The sequence below is a fragment of the Carassius gibelio genome, chromosome B8 (assembly GCF_023724105.1).
Source record: "Carassius gibelio isolate Cgi1373 ecotype wild population from Czech Republic chromosome B8, carGib1.2-hapl.c, whole genome shotgun sequence".
Classification (NCBI taxonomy): domain Eukaryota; kingdom Metazoa; phylum Chordata; class Actinopteri; order Cypriniformes; family Cyprinidae; genus Carassius; species Carassius gibelio.
Window position 1 is genome coordinate 24370 of NC_068403.1, and position 25000 is coordinate 49369.

General features: G+C 33.4%; 1 protein-coding gene across 1 annotated transcript in view; it reads right to left on the reverse strand.

Moving 5' to 3' along the window:
• Nucleotides 1-23837, reverse strand: part of LOC127964109 (potassium voltage-gated channel subfamily KQT member 2-like) — a gene marked incomplete at its 3' end in the record, with an annotated part of 24545 nt that extends 708 nt beyond the window's left edge. The window contains exons 1-17 of the mRNA XM_052564273.1: nucleotides 23833-23837; nucleotides 22962-23052; nucleotides 22754-22880; nucleotides 22164-22339; nucleotides 18105-18230; nucleotides 16429-16539; nucleotides 14451-14546; nucleotides 13870-13964; nucleotides 12619-12687; nucleotides 12404-12433; nucleotides 10266-10486; nucleotides 7982-8029; nucleotides 5297-5405; nucleotides 3962-4093; nucleotides 2492-2587; nucleotides 1090-1213; nucleotides 4-36 (exon numbers count right to left, since the gene is read on the reverse strand). Of these exons, the coding sequence (XP_052420233.1) occupies nucleotides 4-36; nucleotides 1090-1213; nucleotides 2492-2587; nucleotides 3962-4093; nucleotides 5297-5405; nucleotides 7982-8029; nucleotides 10266-10486; nucleotides 12404-12433; nucleotides 12619-12687; nucleotides 13870-13964; nucleotides 14451-14546; nucleotides 16429-16539; nucleotides 18105-18230; nucleotides 22164-22339; nucleotides 22754-22880; nucleotides 22962-23052; nucleotides 23833-23837 (1689 nt within the window). The remainder of the gene's footprint in view (nucleotides 1-3; nucleotides 37-1089; nucleotides 1214-2491; nucleotides 2588-3961; nucleotides 4094-5296; nucleotides 5406-7981; nucleotides 8030-10265; nucleotides 10487-12403; nucleotides 12434-12618; nucleotides 12688-13869; nucleotides 13965-14450; nucleotides 14547-16428; nucleotides 16540-18104; nucleotides 18231-22163; nucleotides 22340-22753; nucleotides 22881-22961; nucleotides 23053-23832) is intronic.
• Between the last annotated feature and the right edge of the window lie 1163 nt (nucleotides 23838-25000).

Sequence of the window (25000 nt, forward strand, 5' to 3'; positions counted from 1 at the left end):
GACCAGGAAATCCAGCTTCCTCTCCATTGACATTACCTTAAAAAAGAGCATGACCTCATTATGGTTATGGGTGAATCACAAAGTAAACTAAAATTAGTCTTTGAACTAATGTACTACGCAGAAATGTATAAAGTTTAATTTTTGCAGCATTTTTTTTTGTGCGTGTGAAAATGGATACAAGTATTGCATTGATTATACCAGGAGAATATGCAAAGTTTGTCAAATTAAATCCTTGCTTGAATTATTATTTGTTGTTTTTTTTCATGTGTAGTTCTTATTAATATTAGATAAAATAAAAAAATAATATTGCAATTATTTTAGGACAAAGAAAATAAAGCAGCCTGGTGAAATTTCCAAAGGATATCAAAATAATATAAAAATATAAATAGTTTAATAAATAATTGTAGTAAAATAATATTTTAGTTTTGATAAAAGTCATTAATAAATGATTTTAAAAATGAACTCAATACATAAACATTTGAGCTATAATTAAAATATTCAATCAATACATAAAAACACTTTTTTCGTCATTAATTCTATATAAAAAATATAAAAAATATTCAATATAAAAAAAACTTTTTATTTATGATGAAAAGTAAATTCAATATATAACTAACAACCAATTATTTCAATTTATAAAATAAACATTTTACTTATTATTAATGATAAAATTAATAAATAAATGTAGTTCTGATTTAAAACATAATTCAATACATAAACATCATAGTTATGATTTTAAAACAAGAAAATTTTTTAACTTTTATGTACCATATTATTTTATATTCTAAATAATAAATGTTTTTGATGATGAAAAAAGTCATTTCTTTTGATTTTGATATTTTAAGAATTGATTTATTAAGAAACAGCAATAAATAATTATTTTTTTGGAAACTACCACTTAATAAGTAATTATCTCTAATAATACATATGCACATAAACAAATGAAAAAAAAGTTATAGTAGATGAGTTTTTTGCAAGCAATAATAAGTTAATATAGAGGTTTACTGAAAAGAGCTGACCATGATTAATAAACAGACAGACAGGCATCAGTGGATATGATTTATTTCATCTCTCATCGATGTGACTGACCTGTTTCTCCACTTTCCCAAGCCGTCCCATCATACTGGGATCTTCTGTCAGTTCTGCATCCGCGGATCCTTTCGGTCGGTCCTTGTCTGTGATTGAAGGACCTCGGCCAACAATCTGATCCACTCTAACAATCAAAGACATCAAACATCTAGAATAATAAACCTCACAACGTACCTCACAAATATCTGTTCATTTATGACATTATTCATTATAACTGATTTTCATTAAATATATATTATAAAAATATAAAAAATAATACATACCAATTATTATCTGACATATAATACATACATAATCGTTCATCTATCACATCTATCACATTGTCTGATCTGTTACAATAATAACATTCATATCAGAGATGTATAAAATCGCAGTTTAAAGAAATAATAAATCATGTATTCTATGTTAAAGGGGTCATATCTTTTCTCTCTGGAGTGTTAAAAGCTCTTGGTGCATAAAGAAGATCTGTAAAGCTGCAAAGACTAAAGTCTCAAATCCAAAGAGATATTCTTCATAAAAGTTCAAACTTGTCCAAAAACAATTATGTACGGTATATGAAAAAATTTAACTTAACACACTTAAACCACATTAACACATTGCTTTACACCAAATACACCAAATAATGTTCTTTTTAGCAACGCCATATGACCCCTTTAAAGCACAAAGCAGTGTGGGAAATCACTGAATGCATGCAGAGGGAGGGATATGATAATGAGGGGGCGTGTCCACAGACAGACAGACAGAGGTGATTGGACAGAAAGAGTCAGGCCCTCCAGACGGACGTTTTCTGTTGATATCTGCCTCTTTGGAACAATGTGTCGATGTGAAATCACATTCTTAGTTGCACATTACAGTGTTAGCCGCACATTTGACACATTATCCTCCAAAGCTGATGGACTACACTAGCAGGGGTGCGTCTGATCCGAGACACTTTACTAAATACGGCATCGGATGTGTTGCTTTAAATGTAGAAGTATCAAGCGTGAAGAAAACATATTGTGCATCATGTGGCATGCCTGAAAACGCCATGCCGTCATGCATACGTTAAATGAAAGGAAAAACCATCTCCATTTGCTGCTTCTTGCTGCCGCAACTCTTCATTTCCACACAGCGGTGCAGGCAAACTAGCTTAACCAGTTTTAGTTCAGCTACATGACTAGTAACGCACCGAAAGGCGATATTTGGTTCCCCTCGACTAAACATCTCTACAAAACAAGGTCATGAAGAGTTAATTATCAGAAGCCGCCCGGAGCGTTTAGGCTCGACGCAATAAAAGACTAGTTGGTTTAGATGATGATGAGCCAAGCTCAGTTTCTACTAGCCATGTAGTCTGAAACAGAAGCAGGTTTCTTAGTTGTTTTCTGGAGCGAGAGCGATCTAACGCAGACCCGGGATTCCTAACCTAGAAGACAACTGGGGCGACTCTTTGGTTCCTTTGGTTGAACACTTCTTTGGGCGAGGGGTGCTGGGACACGGAGGACCCAATATCATATCTAACCTGGCAAAGCAAATAGAGTAGAGGACAGCAGAATGCAGAATGACGAGACACGAGCGGCGCAAACACACGCCAACAAACCCTCCAAATATATTCCAGACAAACTCCACAGAGTTCATTCCCATAAAAAGTGATGAAGGTATGTCAGAATTGTTTTCAAAATGTGGAATATATTTACACGTCAAATCAATTTCTTCATACATACAGGAGGAGTGGCCTAAAACCAGATGGATGTGACTGTGTTGGATTACTTTACTGAATGTACACTGAGAAGTGTTGTTTTTTAAGGTGCATTGGGTCAATGATGATGTTTTTGGTTTTATATGGCATTTAAAAACTTTATGACTATTTTCAATCAAACTTTAATTTAATGACAAGTTCAATAAAGATGCATAAGAATAAACGATAAAATATAATATATATTAATATTTTAAAAGAAATCATAAAATATATAATAAAATAAAATATATAAAAAAAATGATTTAAATATTTGATCTTATAAACAGAATAAAAAATAAAAATTTTTTCGCTGTTTTAATGTCCCCTTTAAATATTAAAGATTTTATTATATGATTTTTTTTTATAAATGTATAATTCTATATACATTATTTAAACTTTCATATTTAAAAATGTTATCTAATAAAATTAAATTAAATGTTTTCATCACATCTTAAGAGTGCAAATCTTAAACATATTTAATTCTAAAAAAATTTACATAAATATTTTTACAAATACCAATTTCTGAATCATGAATATCACGTTTCATCTGATTTTATTTTAATAAAATATTAAATATTTTAAATAAATGTTAGGTCTACAAATCGTAAAAATAAATCTTCACATTTATTTTTCAAATTAAATTTTTTGTTTGTTTGTTTTAAAAAAAAACATACACCATTGCATCTCTTCTGAATTATTTTCTTTGGGTTTTATGATTAGGAAATGAAGCAAACACTATTCTAGTCTAGCATTTGTGAAATTGACCAGCAATTTCGGAGTTAAAATAGTTTTAAACTCCAGAGTATGAATGGCCTTTTACATTAAATTAATAGATCTCTCAATAATAAATAAGTGTCACATCATTATTGACCCAGAAATGCTGCTCCGAACTGCTAAAATATCATGATATTGTATCTCAATAAATATAAATGTAGACAATGTTTGTCAATGAAAGCATTTGAACACATAAAACTGCACATTATGCCACTGAAGACTGGGCATCATAAACATACATGATTCAGACAGATATGAACATCAAACCAGTAAGAGCCCTTTAGGAAACTGAGCCATGCATCACACAACACAACACACCACTGTCGAGTGTGTATGAGTCGAGCGCTGTGAAGAGTGTGTGAGGACAGAAAGAGAAGCTCTTGCCTGGACTGCAGATTTTTAATGCGTGCCAACATGTCCAGATGACCGGCCGAATACTGCTCGATAACATCCATCACATCATACGGACGCAGACTCTCTTTAAACTTTCGCTTGGACACCATGAACCTCATGATGCTGCAGGAGAACACACACATGATCACGCTTAAAACACTTTACACAAAATGCAAAGGCTGAGAAGCTGTCGAGCACATGCTCAGGTAATATTTCTCCTCAAAAACTAAAGACATTTTATTACCTACTTTTACTAAAACCATAACAAATATGACTTTAAAATACATAAATAAATCATTTTTAAAATAATTTTAATTTGGCTAGATTGTTACTTGAAGTAAAACCAAATAATAATAATAATAATAAAAATCTTAATTGTACTTATTTTATTTAATCTAGCTGCCAAGGCAACACTTCTCATTTTCATTCACTTTATGTACAAAAAAAAAAAAATTCAAATTAATAAAAACTTAAACCATTTTTTTTATTAATAAAAAGGACAGAAGCACACAACAAAATGACTAAAACTTAAAAAAGGAAACTAATTCAAAGTGTTAATTAAAGCTATAACAGTATCATAATGATAATAAAATAACACAGTATTTTTGGACCCGTCTTATTTTAGTATAACAAAGATACACTATTACAGTTTGCACTAATATTATTAATATTCTGAATAACTTCTATTTTTAGATTTCCATTTTTCATTTTCATTTGAATTACATTTTATTTAATTCAATTATTTAATAAAGTTTATTAATTTTGTTGTGATCTGCTTTTTATTATTTCTTAAGTCTATATAAGTTTTATCAATTTTTATTTCAGTTTTAGTTTTATATATTTTATCTTATCAAGTTAAATAAAAAGAAATGAGAAAAAGTAATTAAAATAACATTATTTTTATTTTATTTAAATAAAGAAAAACATTTTTAGTAGTAGTTTTAGCTAACTACAATAACCCTGGACCATTGGGATTTTTATTTTTCATAATTTGTGCTTGCAATAAAATATAAATATATGCTTTTGTGAGATTAACTCAATAACTGAGTCTCTCTCTCTCTCTCTCTCACACACACACACACACACATATATATATATATTTTTTTATCAGGCTTGATACTGACCCAAATATCTCATAAGAGTCGCTGGCATGATGTGAGCAATGAAAGTGTGAATGCAACAAAGGATTCAAAAGACTGAATGTAACATGTTTTGTAACTTACATTCAGGACAGTTTATGAGCTAATATTATGTGATGCAGACTGCTGTAGTTTTATCAATAATATTCCACGTCTGATGGATGCTGCCTGTCTCATCTTTGCTTACCACACGGCCCTGATGGTAACTTTTAGTCCCGGCGTTAAATCCTGAGGGACAAACTCACAATGGCAGCTCTTATTGTCATCAACAATGTCTTCTCCAGGAAGGCTGGCTTCTAAAAAACACAACACGGACAGCAGGACTCTGGAGTTAGTGCACAAACCCCTTAAACCATCCCTAAACTAAACTTAACAGAGCCACAGCCATTAACCAACTCAGTACCACACCAGACTGGTCAGTGCAATGCCATCTTTATAAAGGCACGAGAAGGGCATCATGGGAGAAACCCAAGACAACTGTGGCCCAGAAAACAATAAAGCCATACAGTGACCCAAAATCACACCACATAATAATATAGCAAATCAAGTGCTATTTACATTAAAGATGTTAAATAAGGACACTGAAAAATTGCTATCAGATTTCACTAATGCTAGTTGGTTTAAAAAGCACGATTCTTTGCTGGTTTTATGTTGAACACCCAACACAATGCCAACTCTGTAACCAGCATTTAATGCAATACAGGTCATATATTCTTTAACAAAACAGACCTGCATCCCATTTTTTGGGTCACGACTCACCACTGATTTAGAGTCATTAAAACTTAAAGGTAATTATGTGGTAAATAATGTTCTGTTTCTTTCACATACCAATTGTTTTGCTTCATAAGGCCTCAATATATCGTCAGGAGCCATGAGTATTCATTTCATGTTTCTTGATATGTTTTATTTTTTTCATTCTCATAACTGGTAGCTGCATGCATTCTCTGAATCACCAAGGAGAACAGTTTGCAAAAAAAACAGGTGAACCAGATTTAGTTGTTCAGTTATCCAAAGCTTCAGTGCTTCAAATAAACGATTCACCTTCAGAGAAATGGCACGCACTCTTTCTAGCGTGAAGTGAAATGAAATGTTCAGATACAAATACTCAAAGTTTTTGCAATACAATTAAATGAGATTCAACTGAAGGTGCAAATTGAATTCTGCACGATATCAAGACATCAGGTGGACTTCGCATCATAATTGAAAAAGAAGCATGACTAGCTGAAATTTCTAGATGTTAAGGGGGAAAAATCATTAATATGCTGTTACTATTAAAGAAACTCATCACACATAAAAGAATAACGATGAAAGAAATATAGAAGGTTTAGTTGCATCAAAAATATCTCATGCAGATTAGTGTAAAACAAATAAGAGCAATATGAAATGTAGTGTTTCTGCAATGTACCATGACTTACTGACTCTATTTCACAGTCGATGGGACTTTAGTGACAGGGTTAAACTGATAACTACACATTGACCGGTTAGCAGCACCTTTTTCTCCTTTTGTCAAAGATTCATTGTAAACAGAATGCAAAAATAAAAGTATTGACTAAAAAAAGATTTCAGTTTAGAGCATAATACATTTTTGAATAAAGCAATGAACAAAAAGTTCATCATGCTCAACGTTTTCAAAGGTATCTTAAACATGCAAGCATTTTAACAGAAAAACACGTCATATTTTTAACTATTCAACTATTGTTGAAAAGCACAAAGGAAAATCCAGCATGCAATGCAGGTAAGACCTCACAGACTGGCATATTCTCAGACCGCTGTGATGAGCTCAGTAAAGAACTGGATCCAGACAAAATCACATTTTAATCAATCAACAAGTGAAGTTATGAAGCTTCCAAGTTGTAGCGCCCTCTAGGCAAAATGGAATGAAATTTGGTGCATCTCCTCAGATTGTCCTGGTGTACTTGTGCACCAAAATCTGTTAATTTTGCACATTGTGTTCACTAGAAACCGGATTATTAGTCAATATGGCATACTCCTGAAAAATGCATTAACTTGTGTCTGCCAAACAATCAAATTATTTAATATTTTATAACTCTCTTTTTTTTCTTTTTCTTTTTTTAAGAACATTTAATGTCAATCATAACAAAGACCTATTCAGTTTGGAAAAGGTTTCTTCAGGAAATTAAATATGGTGGAATTTTTTCCAATTGAAAGTGCAATGTGACCTTGTATGGCTTCTGAGTTACAAACATTTGCTTATTACAGCATCACCTAGTGACTAAGATACGCCAAATTTGGTGTACTGTCTCTTTAAGACATGCATGCACATATTTCTAAATTTCAATATGATCAGACAATCAGATTTGAGATAAGTGGCTGAGGAATTTTGAATGACTGGTGGACATTAAGACCAGAAACTTTAAATAGAGATATATTTGACCCTCACAACGAATGAGAAGAGTTGCATCAACAATATTATTCATGATGTGGATGCCTTAAAACAGCACCAAAAGTTTGATTTGAATCTCTTTCAATTCATCCCAGCAGTCCTGAGAGATATGCCGTCCTTTAAGAATGGAAAATCTTACATACTGTAGTTTTAAATGGATGGAATTAATTAATGAATACATTTAGCATGCTTTAATCAAAAGAGCTTTAGTCAAGAGACCTTTGAGCTTTATTTGAATAAAACCCAGTCAAATATTAAAAGAAATATACCAGACTAGTGAAATCACAGGTTAATATTCAGAACAACACCATGATTGTGTGTGATATCGCTATAAGCAATATGCTAATCATAGCCCAAACCAAACTCAAAGCATCTTTGCAGACTGGTGGCTTTGCTGTGACTGAAGCTGGTTAGTTTGACTGATTTTAAGAGGTAGAATGGGAGAGCGACCCATCTGAATTGTCTGACCTGGAGAGTTCCTGTGTCTCAAATCTTCCTCTTGCATCTCAATGAACACTTTAGCATCAGCATCCAACATAGAAACGGAAAGGACAGCATCAGGATCCACATTCATCGGAAAAAACGAGGGGAAAATCATAAACGTGCACATGGATTACAAAAGGTCAACCTTTCCACAATCTGCCATCCACATGATTCTGTCAGAGAGTTTTATTAGGTTTTCACCGCTGACTGCCTTTGTATTTATCCATCTGAAACTGTACATTATTCAATAAAATGTCAAGGTTTCTGAAAACCACAAATAATCAGTGAACTTGCACTTTGTGGAAAGTGTAACCAAAGATCAAACCTTTTCATAAATTATATTTCAATATTCCAACACACAGTCTTATGATTCAGGCCAAATATTATGATTGGTATGTAAAATTATATATATTTATGCCATAATATATGTCATGAAATCATATACTGTATTCATACCAATCATAAAACTATCTTAAATAGCTTAAATAAATTATTGCACGTATTAGCTAATAAAATATTTCGCTCATAATTGTCTACTCAAGAACTGTCAAAGTTTCTGCACAAAAAACACTTGCAGCAAGCGACATGTAACTCGATTATACTAAGATCAAATAGATATATGCAAAAATAATGCAGACAGCAAAGAATTACACCGATCACGATACAACACTGCAAAAATCACATGCAATGGCACAACAGAAAGACAGAATAAGAATCCTGATGTGTGGTGCTCGATTCTGAATCTGGACTGGATCTAGTTTCTGACTTCACGTCTTCTCAACTGCAGATTCTTATTCACTTACACTGAACATGGACATGTCTGATCTCATACATAAGAGCAGTGTATAATTCCTTATCCAGAAACTAGTTTTTCACTGACATCATATCTACTGTGACCTCAAATATACAAACTATAACATTGATTGTGTGATTCATGATTGTCACTTGTTGTGTTTGAATCAACAACTTTTAAATGTGATTAGTAACATTCTATAATGTTCTAACATTATGCGTATGTAACATTCTGCAACAACTGTAACAAATGTATCATTCTGCAATGATCGTAGCAAATATAACATTCTACATCTACCATTGTGTAACATTCTGTGTATGTATCTGTAATGATTGTAACAAATGTAACATTCTATAATGATCATGGCAAATGTAACATTCTACAACTAGCATTCTATAACATTATGTGTATGTAATGTTCTAATAATTGAAACAAATTAAACATTCTGCAATGATCGTAGCAAATTCTACATCTACCATTCTGTAACATTATGTGTATGTAATGTTCTGTAACGATTATAACAAATGTAACATTCTGTAATGATCGTAGCAAATGTAACATTCTACAACTAGCATTCTGTAACATTTTGTGTATGTAATATTCTGTAACATTCTGTAACAGCTGTTCTGTAACATTTTGTCTATGTAATAAAATTATATAGACTAATTATATGATGGCATGCACTAGTCACTTTGTGCAGCACTGGTCTGCTCACTACCTCATTCAGCATGGAACTGACAACATTCCACTACCTCATTAGTCAGTTAAATATAATAACTGCTCTTGAGCCCTTTGTCACTTGTCACTTTAATTAGACTAAATAAGAATTTTTTTTTTTTTTTTGCACTAAAAATCTTTTATCTGCACTGTTTTTCAGTTCATTGATTTGTACTATATCGGTCATTTGCCTTGTGCTGCTTTATTTAACTTTATTTTTCATTTTATTATATGCCTTTTTTTTAACATTCCCTTATTGTATAGTGTTATCTGTGTGCACCGGGGGTCTGAGAGTAACGCATTCTCTGTTTGTATGTACTGTACATGTTGAAATTGACAATAAAGCAGACTTGAACTTGAACTTGAACTAATAGTCGGTAACACTTTATTTTAAGGTGTCCTTGTTACATGTTACCTGTACTTACTATAATAATAACAATTAATTATGCATAATTACATGCAAATAACCCTAATCTTAACCTTAACCATATAGTAAGCACATGAAGGTTATTAATATTACTCAGAACTTATATGTATGATTACACTGTAACAAGGACACCTTAAAATAAAGTTTAACCTAATATTCAGTAAAATCTGTAACAATTGTATCAAATGTAACAGTCTAAAACTTCCATACTGTAACATTCTGCTCAAGTTACATTCTGTTACAATTGTAACATTTCTACAACTACAAAACCACGACCAAAGCAGACAGATACGACCAAAGAGGCGACACAGGAACGGGTTGCTTTCCCTCACCTTCTGAGTTCTGGCGGGACGCTGCTCCTTTGAAGCGGAAGGCCTGTCTGGCCCGACTGCGGTCGCCAAAGCTGAGGCTCTTGGGTACTTTGGAGGGACTGTTCTCAATGCTGTTGTCAGGAGAGCATCGCAGGGGCTGCTGGCCCTGAGGAGAGTTCTTCCCTTTGTTCGCGGAGTTTCTCGGGCTGGAGAACACGCGCTCTTTCAGACTCACTTTCTGACTGTGAAGTGTGAAAGAGTGCAGAAGTTAGAGAACGAGGGTTTGCAGATGCTATAGTTATAATGTTAGGAAAAAGTAATTGTGGAAAGCGCACCGAAAAACTACTGAAAATGATCTGAAAAGTTATAAAACTTCACTAGATAAGTTGACATTCACCCAAGATTATTATATATTGTGACGAGTCAGCTGCCTCCTCCCTGATTGTCACCGGCACCCCGTCCTAAATCGCCGCCCTTCACCAGGCTCCCGACTGGAGTGGGTGTGTGAGAGGAGGGGCGCTGGACGAGTCAGGGCTGGCGGCGTGTGATGGGGCACACCTGATGGGAATGGAGCCTCATCCCCGCCGCTGTTTAAAAGCCCAACGCGCCTCTCCTCGGGAGACCGGTCTCTTCCCCGTGCATGCACACTGGTGTCCTCGTGGGTCCAGGAAGGGTGCGTTGAGGGACTCCCGCGCCACAAGAGACGTGAGCAGCCGGACCCGCGATCCGGAGGAGAACCGCACCCGTTTACACGGCCGACGGGCCAGGATGCCGGGCCGTCCATCCCCTACCAGCGCCGCGGCCGTCGAGAGAGATGCGGCCGCTAGAGGAAGCCGCCGCCCCTCGCGCCCCGGACCAAGGAGGGGAGCGCGTGCGGCCGCCGGACTCCGCCCCTTACCTGGACCCTTCCTCCATGAACACTGCCCGACCCACACGAACCCCGAAGCACAACGAGGACACCAGATCCCCTGTTATTTTGGACACTTTCCCCCTTTGGCCACTTTTATTCCCTGTTATTTTATGATTTCTGTTAATAAAAGCCTCTCCGAGGCCTGACGCCACGCCCACTGTGTCTGTCTTGTGCTCCATACCGTGACAATATATATATTTTTTTACTGATTTGGTAAAATGCATAATAGGATCGAATATTACCATTTTACATATTCTGATTGGATGAGAAATTTCAAGGATGCTGATTTAGTCATACTGATTGCATGGCTATGAAAGTAATTCCATGTTTACTTCATCAAATCCAGAATATATCTGAAAAATTAATTAAAACATGCATAAATTACTAATTTTGCATTGCATCACCAATTTGAGCATGCATTAAATTTCCATTAGTTCAAAAGCATGTCATTAATTCTGCTTCCACACTCAATTTAAACTCAATACAATATTTAAACATAAACTTGAGATTTATGCATTTGAATTGCATATAAAAATTCCAAGCATTTGGATTACTCAGTTTTAACATAAACTAATAAATTAATGTGATGCATATTTGTGAAACAGGTCTGATTTCTGTACTTAAAAACATGGCATAGTTTATTATTAACTATATGCATCTAATTTATTTCATTTAAATAAACACATTTATTTTCAAAATCCATTTGTTCAAATAGCTTAGAATAAAAATAAATCTATTAATTTTGAAAAAAAAAAAAATATATATATATATATGTGCATAGCTGTTAAACAACCGAAATTCAATTAGTAAGTGTATGAGATTGAGTACAATCAGCAGTAAAACACAATTTTTATTCATATCCCTATCTGAATGAACTACTGATTAATGGTTGTAATAAAGTGTTTCCTGTAGAGATTCATTGTCTTCACAACATGTGTTTCAGTGTTTTGTTGAAACGTGGGTGGATGTATTCATGCGCATTTGGCTCATTAAACGCCACGCATCTGTCTGTACACAGACAAGGTCAAACTAATACACACATACATTTAAATAATGTGCCCATTGATGTGGACATGCATAGACTGGCAAAATATTTGCACACAACCAATGTCCATGAAACACATCCTGCAAAGGCGGTGCAGATGACACAGAAACTGAAGTGATGCATGCAAAAGAAAGCATTACAACATCTGCGGTGTCAGATAAATATTAAATAATTTATATGTACAGCGCACATGATTTTACTAACCTCGGAGAGGGTTCTGGTTGGGCGTCCTTTCTGTGTAAGAAAAGAACATTATACTTTTGAACGCAATGCAATCCTTTTACAACATCCTAATAATTATTAAGATGCATTAACTTAGCTTGAAATGGCACGATGCAATTCATTAACACATGAGGACACTATTAATCTGAGTGGATCAAAAATGAAAGTGCATTTAAAAACCACAATTTTTACATCACCTAAAGGAGAGGCCGGATTTGCTCTTGAGGTTTCTCAGCAGATCGAGCTGATTCAGAGGAGGGATGAGTCTGGAAAAACACACAGAGACTGTTGGCACACAGCTAATGTGTGAAGAGGAAATGCTGCGCAATGCTTATGCAAATCTGGAAGCATCTTTAGACAGAGAAATCGAAGGTACTATTAATAAACACACCACTGACTGTGAGAGGGACAGAGAGAGAGGCGTTTCACATGTATGCATTTATTAATACATATATACTACTACTTCATGCACAATAAAATGCATTTGTAAGAAAATTATAAAAAGTATAAGCTGATTTAGTTTATAATGCACCCCATTTGAATTATAAAATGTATATTTGCATGTAATAGCTGTTTTTGGTTCAGAAAGATTTTTATGTTTTTGGAAGAAGAATCTTGTGCTGTGAATGTTTGGCTGAATTTCATTGAACAAAAGTATAATAAAAATTATGCATAAAAAAAGTACAGTAAAAACAGCAAAATTGTGAAATATTATTACAATTTAAAACAGCTGTTTTCTATGTGAATATCTCTTAACATGTAATTTATTTTTTTGATGCACAGCTGTATTTTCAGCATCATTCCTCCAGTCTTCAGTGTCACATGATCTTCAGAAATCAGAATAATATACTGATTTATTGATTTACTGCTGGATTCTTCAATGAACAGAAAGTTCAAAAGAACAGCATGCATTTGAAACAGAAATTATAAATGTCTTTACCATCACTTTTGATAAATTAAATGTAAAGCCTTGATAAATAAAGTATTTTAAAATACAGTGTTTGTTTGCGTTCAGATGCTTCAAGTTCATCAGCAACATTGGTTTGCTGTATTGCACAAAGCACAACAAGAACACGTGATTCTAAAGCTTTTACATCATTCCACTCTCTCGAATCACTCAAAAGCAGCATTATCAGCTGAAACTTCACATGTGACATGCAACATCACATGCATCGCCTGCTGAACCCACATTTGATATCAAAGCATGACGTACGAATAAAACATGTGCTGTGTACGCAGGTATGAAGAGAGGGAGTGTGTGTGCAGCACTGTTAACCTTCACGAGCTGCACAAAAAGAGTCAGAGAGCAGATCGATGCAGAGACGTCTGAGGAGATCTCATCTGACACCCAGAGGGATGCTGGGATAGAGAGAGAGAGAGAGAGAGAGAGAGAGAGAGAGAGAGAGAGAGGCGGATGGGGAAGGAAATGCATGCAGAAGCACATATACCTGTACATGGGCACAGAAACGGTCCTTTCGTAATAGTCCCATGTCGAAAAGAGATCCGTGCGATTCAGGTTTGTGGCGTAAAACCTCCAGGCAGCCTGAGAGATGACATCAGACAGAGTCAAATTAAAATATAACATACATTATAGGAATATCTCATAAAAATGACAATGCATACAGGTTTGAAACAACATGAGGGTGAGTAAATAACGATGGGTTAGCTGAATCTGTCTTTGGAAGAAGATTTCATGGTTTTTATTTTTCACCAAGGGTGCTTTTATTTGTTCAAAAATACAATAAAAACTGTTAAAATTTTACAATTTAAAACAGCTGTTTTCTATGTGAATATATTGTAGAATCTAATTTATTTCTGTGATGCACAGCTGCATTTTTAGCATCATTCCTCCAGTCTTCAGTGTCACATGATCCTGATTTGCTGGTACTTTGAAAATCAGTGTTTTCTCATGATTCTTCGAGACTATCAGATGGTTTCACAGCTGTGAGTTTCTCACTCATCCCGTGTTTTTTGCAGCTGACCGATGACACTGAACGTACGCGGGGCGTTGAGATGAGATGTGTTGTACCTGAATTAAGCCGGCAGCTGGATTCCTGCGCTTCTCGAAATGTTTCTGCCGATGCTGTTCCTGAACTTTCAAGGCAAACCCAGAACCCAGAATCCCCTGCGGAGCGTCAAAACAAACTTTGTTAATGATGACTGGACCTAGTTCTTCCAGAAACTGAGCCGTGTCGTCTATTACACCGCACTATAATAGAGTGTCGTGACATTAAAGGGCTCATTTCTTCTGATAAAGTGCTCTTTTACTAGGTTCTTTCTCTCCCTGAGCTCTAGTTATAATATTTAGCAAGGTTTGTGCAGCAAAAACAGACAAATCATCCCACCTTCTCTCTGAATATTTGTTGTTTGGGTGTGTGTATGTTCAGGTATTTGAGTTTCTGATGTCAAATATCCAAGTTTTCATCTTAGTTTCATTAGATGACTGAGGAGGGGATATCATACAACCCTAACACTTATATAACCCTAATACTTATACTTATATATATATATATCGTGCATTATGAGTGTATTTTTAATGCATTGTTTGTTCTTTGTAATGCACTGTATGATCTCATGAATAACTGTAATCAATTTTATAGTACTTATCTATTAATTGTTACACCTGTAGAATGTTTATTTCATTTAAGTCCATTTTTGCAACTTTTCCCCTCAATTCTTTGTTTGTATCTTGTGATTTTTTTTAATTGTAAAATTAAATAACTGTATTACCTTTATTATTTTTTTATTATTTTTTAAACGTATTTTATTTGTTTTAAAAAATAAAACATATAAATTTGTTTTATTTTTATTTTATTTAACAAAAGGTTACAATTATTTATACTTTTTTTTTTTTTTTACTTTTTTTTAACTATTAAATATTTAATTTAATTTTTGAATTGTGAAATGTAAATTCTGAATAGTGAGAGAAAAGTCATAATTAAATGATTTATTTTTATATCCTGTTGCATAGATGGGTTTTAGAAAAATTCAAGACATAACACGGAATCTGCAAAATTTTACAATGCATTTTGACATTTGTTACAAGTATTTATGAAAAGATTGTATGTGTTACATTATTACATTACATCACATTATGTACATTATGAATACATTTTGAATGCGATGTTACTTTTGAATGTTACTTTTGAATGTTTCGTTTGAATGCAATGTTACTTTTGAATGTTACTTTTGAATGTTTCGTTTGAATGCAATGTTACTTTTGAATGTTACTTTTGAATGTTACTTTTGAATGTTTCGTTTGAATGTTTCTTTTGAATGCAATGTTACTTTTGAATGTTACTTTTGAATGTTTCGTTTGAATGCAATGTTACTTTTGAATGTTACTTTTGAATGTTACTTTTGAATGTTTCGTTTGAATGTTTCTTTTGAATGTTACTTTTGAATGTTACTTTTGAATGTTTCGTTTGAATGTTTCTTTTGAATGTTACTTTTGAATGTTACTTTTGAATGTTACTTTTGAATGTTACTTTTGAATGTTTCGTTTGAATGTTTCGTTTGAATGTTTCTTTTGAATGCAATGTTACTTTTGAATGTTACTTTTGAATGTTTCGTTTGAATGTTTCGTTTGAATGTTTCTTTTGAATGCAATGTTACTTTTGAATGTTACTTTTGAATGTTACTTTTGAATGTTTCGTTTGAATGTTTCTTTTGAATGCAATGTTACTTTTGAATGTTACTTTTGAATGTTTCGTTTGAATGCAATGTTACTTTTGAATGTTACTTTTGAATGTTTCGTTTGAATGTTTCTTTTGAATGCAATGTTACTTTTAAAGGTTCTCTGAATGTTCTGAAACAAGAAGTAAAAACTTTTTAAACTTCCAATAATTCTGAAATGTTGAATCATAATTCACAGATGCGTTTACTTTAAAGCAGAACTGCTATGAAGGAAAACAGTTTAAGCAGTAACTGAGATTGTTATATTCATAATAAACTGCTCTCTCCGCTCCATTAAAAACCTGTTTGACTTCATCTGTTCATGTCCTCACCGCAGGCAGAGCGAAGAACGACACGCCGATCAGGGTGAAGGTCGCGGCCAGGAGACGTCCGTTCCAGGTTATGGGATATTTATCGCCGTAGCCGATGGTGGTCAGAGTGATCTGTGGGACAAGATCAGTTCAGATCCTGCACAGTAATTCAGTCACTGTCTGAGGCGCCTGGAAACTAACAGCTGAAATGAGGAAGTCTCATGGTTTCTGGGGCACATCTCACAAAAAGAAATTATGTTTTGCACAGAGGAAAAAAAGAACAGTGGGTTTTAAGATTAGGAGTAAAACTATTATATTCATACACAAATACTTGACAATTTAAATAATAGTTTTCACTTTTATTGTGTTGTTATTATATGGAAATGTGTTGTTATTATATATACAATCAAAATATGATGGAAATAATCTCCTAATGTAAAAATGATCTTAATGAAACTAAAATATATACATACGTATAAATGAATATATTATTATATTAAATATTATTATAAATAGTATATTATACATTACATTTTTTGTGTGTGCATATATATATATATATATATATATATATATATATACACACACACACACACACACACAGACACATACAAATAAATATAAAAAATAATACTATAATAATATACAAATATTCTCTAGATTTTGTTCAGTTTCACACACACATGCACACACAAAAAATAAAATGTATAATATACTATTTGTAATAATATTTAATATAATAATAAAATAATTAATATATAAATTAATATATATACATACACACACACACACACACACATACAAATAAATATAAAAAATAATACTATAATAATATACAAATATTCTTTAGATTTTGTTCAGTTTCACACACACATGCACACACAAAAAATAAAATGTATAATATACTATTTGTAATAATATTTAATATAATAATAAAATAATTAATATATAAATTAATATATATATATATACACACACACACACACATACAAATAAATATAAAAAATAATACTTTAATAATATACAAATATTTAGATTTTTTTCGGTTGTCTCTTTTTTAATAAAACATAAAAAAAAACAACTATTATATAATATTCTTTTGTTTGTTATTATAACATGATTTACCCCAATAAGAACATACAAAGTAACTGATTTATTGATTGATTAATCTGTCAGTCAAAATAAGGCAACAAATAATCTAATCTTTCTATGAAAGCTCATTACAGATGATGTGTTAAACAGAAGAATCAAACCAGAAAGATAAATATTATGCAAGAGCCGTCCACACATGATTCCTCTGATCTTTCTGAAATCGCATCTCATCAAACTCAACGAGCGATGAACATCGCTGCATAATTAATGATCCTCACAGAGTCCTGCGTGCAAACTTTATCTGATATCCTTGAGTTTATTTCCAGAGGAATCCCGCCAGCGCTTCACTGGAGTCCCTGAGTGCTGATTAACTCTATAATAAAACTGAAAATATGAAACCCAGCAATGCAGAAGCGCGTCTACACCAGAGCACTTACAGAATGTCAAGAAAACAAATGGTGTTCATCCGTCCATTAATGTGCTTCAATGAAGAAGCGAGTGAAATGCAATCTGCTCATGATATAATATCGATCTCCGGCTGCATTATGAGAGACTGTGTGCATGCCACATTACTTCAAACACGTTTGTTAGTGCGAAGGGCTTACCAGACCCCACCAGAGCGCATCGGCGTAGGTCTCGAACATCTCGTTATCTTCCTTCTCAGCGAGATACACCAGGAACGAGGCCAGGATCAGACACAGGAAGCCAATGTACCACGCCGTGATCAGTTCCTGTTAAACACAACATCGAGAAATATCAGTCTCAAGAGTCTTCTCTGAAGCTTGTTGTGTGTTTATAAGCCAACAACCCATGAATGATGATGATGATGATGATGCACTAAAGTGGCAATGGAGCATTATGCTTGACTTTTGGTTTTGCAAATGCTACTTTTGATTATTTTACAATTAGCAAAAGTGTGGTGCAGGGTCAAAACCATAAAAAAAGAAAAAAAAAAGAAATTATATATATATATATATATATATATATATATATATATATATATATATATATATATATATATATTTGATACTTTAAATAAAAACCAAATAATTATTTTAATTTCAGCTAAATGGAAAAAACACACTTCAAAATTACAGTGACATTCAAATGAAAATGGAACATCTATAAATAAAAATGCATTCAAATTATTAATAATTTACAGTAAAAACTACAGTAAGAAAGAAATGAATTTAAACCATATAGACATGTAAAAAAATAAAAATAAAATAAAAACAGATAAACAAAATTACCAAAACTTTAAGTAAAATTAAAATCAAAAGAGTAAATATGAAAATAATTGAAAAAATTTAGTAAACATGGGCAAAACATTTTTATTTGTAATTTTTAGTAGGTTATTCTATTCAGGTTTAACAAATTTTTTTTTTCAGTTTTAGTTTAGCGTTATTTATTTTATTTACATTTAGCAGTTTTAGTGCTTCAATTTCAGAACAAAAATTAGAAACGTTGTTTTGAAAGCTAACAGAAATAGGTTTTCATCTAATATTTATATATTTATTTTTCTTTCAGCTTTATTTCAATTGATGCAAAAATGTAAATAGTTGTAGTTTTAGTTAACAATGACCCTGATGTGAACACTTGCTATCATCATCTCAGCATGAAAAAATCCAAAGAAAAGCAACGTCAGAGTTTTTGCTCTGTCAGCAGCGAGCTTCTCTGCTCCTGTTAATGCATCTTCCTGTGGATGCTAAGAAACGAGACACCGCTCAAACACAGACGCTGGAACGTTACGCCACTGCGACTCAATTTAGACTGAAAAATGCACCGTCACACACTTTCTTGCCCTTCAGAGAGAGAGAGAGAGACGTCGCCCGAGGGACCTGAATAAATGAATGGCAGGATGCTTTAATCAGACTCTTGACTGCAGTCTGATCCTCTCTTCTGATTAATCTGGCCAAGAACTGACCATCTAGAAGGCACAGAGAGTCGTTCACTTTGTTTAGAAGTGCTGAAATAGCAAAAAAACTCATTTATTCTGTGAACGGCTGAACAGAGAAATTAGAAAATAGTTTGGAGTTGGTCTCTTCTGCTCACCAATGCTGCATTTAAAGATACAGTAAAAACAGCAATATTCTGAAATATTTTTACAATTTCAAACAGCTGGTTTTTATGTGAATCTCTGTTAAACTGTAATTTATTTCTCTGTATTTTCAGCATCATTCCTCCAGTCTTCAGTGTCACATGATCTTCAGAAATCATTTAATATACTGATATGGTGCTCTAGAAAAATTTCTGATAATTAGCTTAATTAGATATATTTGTGGAAAATGTGATGCATTTTACTTTGCAGGATTCACAGATGAATAGAAAGTTCAAAAGAACAACATTTACTTGAAATAGAAATCTTTTGTAACGTTATTAAATGTCTTGACTGTCACTTTTGATCTATTCAGTGTATCCATTCTGAATAAAAGTATCAATAAAAACCCTCTAAAATATATGATAGCTTTTCTTTGAGATTTTAATATCATCAAGTCTTAATTTTTATCTCAACACAGCATGAATAACCTTGTTTTAATATACTCAGCATTAATTATTAATCAGACTAATGCTGCTGTTTCACAGACGTCACCCTGCTAGCATGCAACTCCTTTCAAACTCATTCATATTTCAGAATGTTTACAGTGAACATGCAATTTCTATAACGCATCTGTTTATTAGAGAAAATGTGTTTCATCACTTGGACAACGGACGATGCTCTCCGTCTGTTTTCAGTGAGTATAAAACTGCTGAGGAATCACGCAAGATGGAGCTGCACCGCAATCTAAAAATAGATTCTGTCTGCTATAGCACTGAGGAACATCAGAGCATGAGACACGAGAAACTAGTTCTAGAAGTGGTGTATTCTATCTGCATTAAGTGCAGTTTGAGTTGCATTAACGTTCCCAGATGAACTGAGCTCTAAGAAGAATAGTGTCACTCTCATCAATGCCTCAGTGAACAGAGAATGTTCTCAGAACGTTCTGGCAAGGTTCTCTCAATGTTATGAACAAAAAAAAAAAAAAAATACATTTATGAACAAAAGCAAGTCCTTGATGGATGTCTTATCTTTTTAAAGTCAGTTACTTTGAATCCGAGAAGTAAGACTCTTTACACCCTGCTCTTTAATAACATTATCAAATCATTAGCATAAAAACATTTTTAAGTTACTACTTGTTTCAGAACATTCAGAGAACCTTCAAAAGTATCATTGCATTCAAAAGAAACATTCAAAAGAAACATTCAAAAGTAACATTCCATTGCTTGCAAAATGATAAAATGTAACCTAAAATGTTCCCTTAATGTTTTAGTTAACCCTTTACAAGAAGGTTCCATTGGTTCAATTATAAATTAACATGAACAAACAATGATCAATACATTTATTACAGTATTTATTAATCATTATTAATTTATTAATGTTAGTTAATGAAAATACAGTTGTTCATGGTTATTCTTGTTTGTTCACAGTGCATTAACTTAATGCACAATGTGAAAGTTATGTTAACTTTAGATTTTTATAATGCATTAATGAATCTTAAATGCTGTAGAAGTGCTGTTCATTCTTAGTTCAGGTTAACTAAAGTAATTAACTAATGTTACCTAACGAGTGTTGCCATACTTTTCTGTAACATTCACATAACCAAGAAAAAATATTTTTAAAACACACACACAAAAATAGAAAAATAAAAAAATAAGGACACTGTGAACGTTCAGAAATGGGAACATTAGTAAAAGGTTCTTAAAATATATATTTGTTCAAACACTTTCAACTTTGTCCGTGTTTACTAACTGTTAACAGCACGGCCAATAATTTCACCGCAGTTTGCATTAAATGTCTTGTTCCTGTCATCTCTCCGTCTGTGACCGTGTGCCCTGCATTTACAGTACCAGTTTATGTCTTGCCAAGTGCTATCGATTGCAAATCTGCAGCTGAAACTTCCTCAGGATGTCTCATTAACATCACTTTGCCCTTTTCCTCCTCTCTTCATTGATATTGCCACACCGAGCCAAAAAGACGCCACCAGATCCGTTCCCGACCTCTCAAATCCATTTGACAAACAACACTTGACAGAACAACTCCTGTGGTTTCCATTTTTTTTAATCTGTACAGCAAAGAGCCTTATGGGACAACCTGAATAACATAAACCTCTCATATTCATAATTGGGCAACTTTGCAGTTTGGAAATAGAGTTTGTCGACTGTTGATTCATGCTTCAGCTGTGGTGTTCAAGGGCATCAAACGACTTCAAAAAAAAGTAATATTGCATATTTTTGCATGATACAGGATATTAAATCAGAAAAAGAAAGTGAATTTAGATTAATTTGGAACAACGTGCATTGACGACTCATTCACAATAAGACCAGAAACATGAATTAAAGAATGTAAACCTGTTGACTTTTTCATGTGCATGGATATGCATTGATATTTCCTGACATGAATTGCATTTCTTCAAACAATTTGTGCAAAATAAGACCAGATGCATGTCTTAAGGAGTGTAAATCGGGTTGATTTGATGAGCTTTATCTAAAGCCAATAGACCTTTACTGCCATACCGTATAAAGAAAGTATTGCAAGCATCAGAATGACTGCCGGTGTGTGAGATGAGATTTGCAGGAGCGTAATGGAAGTGTTTCTGGTTACTGAACAGTTTCTCGTCTTCGGTTACCTTGCTGTGAGCGTAAACCACAGATCCCAAGAGTTTCCAGGTTCCCCCGCGTCGGTCCATGCGGATCATCCGGAGAATCTGGAGGAAGCGGAGACTCCTGATGGCCGAGGTGGCGAACACGTTCCCCTGCGTTCCAGCGGCCAAAACCGAGATCGAGGCGATCAGCACCATGATGTCTGACCAATAAAAAAAGAAATATAATATATAATCAAATGTTTATGTGACAGAAAATCTGCAAATTGACATGCATTTGGCAAACTGCTTTTTGCATTTTATCTCTATATAAGTAAATGTATTTTCTGCACACCAAGGCCATGTTTATTTGATCAAAAATACAGTTAAACAGTGAAATATTATTACAATTTAAAACAACTGTTTTCTATGTGAATATCTGTTAAACTGTAATTTATTTCTGTGATCAAAGCTGTATTTTCAGCATGTCTTCAGTGTCACATGATCTTCAGAAATCATTCTAAAGCAGCATTAATTGGAAATAGAAACCATTTTTAATATTATAAATGTCTTTACTGGCACTTTTAATCAATTTAATGTGTCCTTGATGAATAAAAGGATGCGTTAAAGATACTCACCGATAACACAGAAAGGTTTCCGGGCGAATTTTAACCTTCCCCTCCATCCTCTGTATCGACAGCAACATCCTGCAGACCAGATCCTTACGATGTATTCTACTCCGAAAACCACAATGGTTACAATTTCCTACAAACACACAGACAGACGTCATGTTAGCATGAGATCAATGCACACGTGTTAAATCAATACCCCTGTGATAATACATACCAGGATGTAGAGGGCGTCTTCGGAGCTCTTCTCGTATTCTTTGATGGTGGAGAACACGGACAGAACCAGACAGGAGAAAACCAGCAGAAAACTGAAATGACAAGAAAGAAAAACTGTTTACATGACGTGCATTGGATTTGCATGTGATTTGTGCAAAATAAAAACAAATGCATGTATTAAACCAGAAAAAAACTGAAAAAAAAAAAGTTTACATGATGTGCATTGAATTTGCATGTGATTTGTGCAAAATAAAACCAAATGCATGTATTAATACGGTAAACATTTTTTGTTGTTGTTGTGGGTTTGATCAGCATAATGAATTACTTTATCTAAATAAATCATGTTGCATCTTTTAAAGATTTTCCTAATGAAATATCCAGCAAATAGAGACAATAAGCGAGTGTTTATTTGTAATCTGTCCTTCAGATGCCACATTAAAGTGGGTAATTGCATTGCTGACACTGTTTTTTTCACCATCTCTCTGTCGGCGTGAGCTCTGCTGTGGTTCCTCAACAAACTCAATAAGAATCCTGCAGGAAGTGCTGAGCTGGCCGCTGATGGCCTTGGCCACAGACATATGAGTAATAGCGTGATATCAGCCTTGACACACACTAGCCCTCCGCGTGAACACATTACACAAACTATTTATTGACACAAACATTATAACTCCACAACACACCGACCCTGGGCAGTAAATTCTAGAGGGATGCACTTTTATATTATCATGTTTATCTACTCTACAGAAAAATAAGTTTATCTACTCTGACAGCTAACCTTTGGAGATAGTAGTTACAGCTACATCCAAAATTCACATAATGAATATTATGTAACTAATAGTGCTAATGCAATTTAATTAGAACGTGCAAAGCACCTCATAGTGCGAAATATAAATGATAATGCTGTATTTACAGGTGAATAAGGAGAGAAATGTATTTAATAATAATAATAATAATAATAATAATAATAATAATAAATTAATAATTTATTTTTTACAAAAATATATGAAGTGCAAAATAATAATAATATAATTTATATAAATATCAAATACATAATAAAATATATTTAATATAAATATATTGCATAAATAATAGATATATAATTAATAGCAGATATATAATTATATATGTATACTGTAATGTAATAACATAATGATTATATACACATATACATGAATATATTACATATATTTAATATCATGCTCCTCAGTATGTATGTAATAATATTTGTAAGGTTTTGTTTAATAAATAAATAAATGTGAACAATTACATTTAAACGTATTTACATTTATGAATTCATTAAATAGTATTTTTGCTGGGCAATAACAGTGAATATGCAATAAATAAATAAACAAATAACACACATTTATTATTTATATTGTAATAAAAAATAAAAAAAATAAATAGTAAGATGCACAATTTTACTTCTATATATTTTCATGCATTTTAATTATTTTGATCATCTTTGGTTGTATAATATTTTTCTAGTACAGATGCTTCCCTTATTCTTCACTTTATTGTAACATCATTATAGCAGGAGAATCTAATTCTCTCTGCGAGGTCATGTTAGAGGTTCATGGAAAGGTAAAAACTAATATTGGCACAGGTGTAGCAGCAGTGATTGATGACACTGCACTGATTAATGACACTTGTGTCTTGATTTCTCTGTTTTTACAGCAACATAATTTCAGGAGCAAGTAATGCTTTCCAGCGCACATGTAAACTGGAATTGAACTTAACGTACGAGCGGACGCAATATAACGCTCCGCTGGCCAAGTGTGCAAAGCTACAGCACAACGACTCTATTTTCTGACTCTTTAGCTCTATTTTTACACTCCCAAACATCTTTGTCAGCACTTTCTCTTAATGAATATCAAGGAGGACTTGAGCTTGCACTACTCTGTGTTTAACGAGGATTAATTAGCTGGTGATTAGATGAAAAGAACAAGCCAAAGCAAGCACTAACACACTCACTCAGTCTCAGAGAGAGAGGAACAGCCAATCAGAGAGTTTGTGTGGGAATTAAATCTCTTTTCTCTGTCT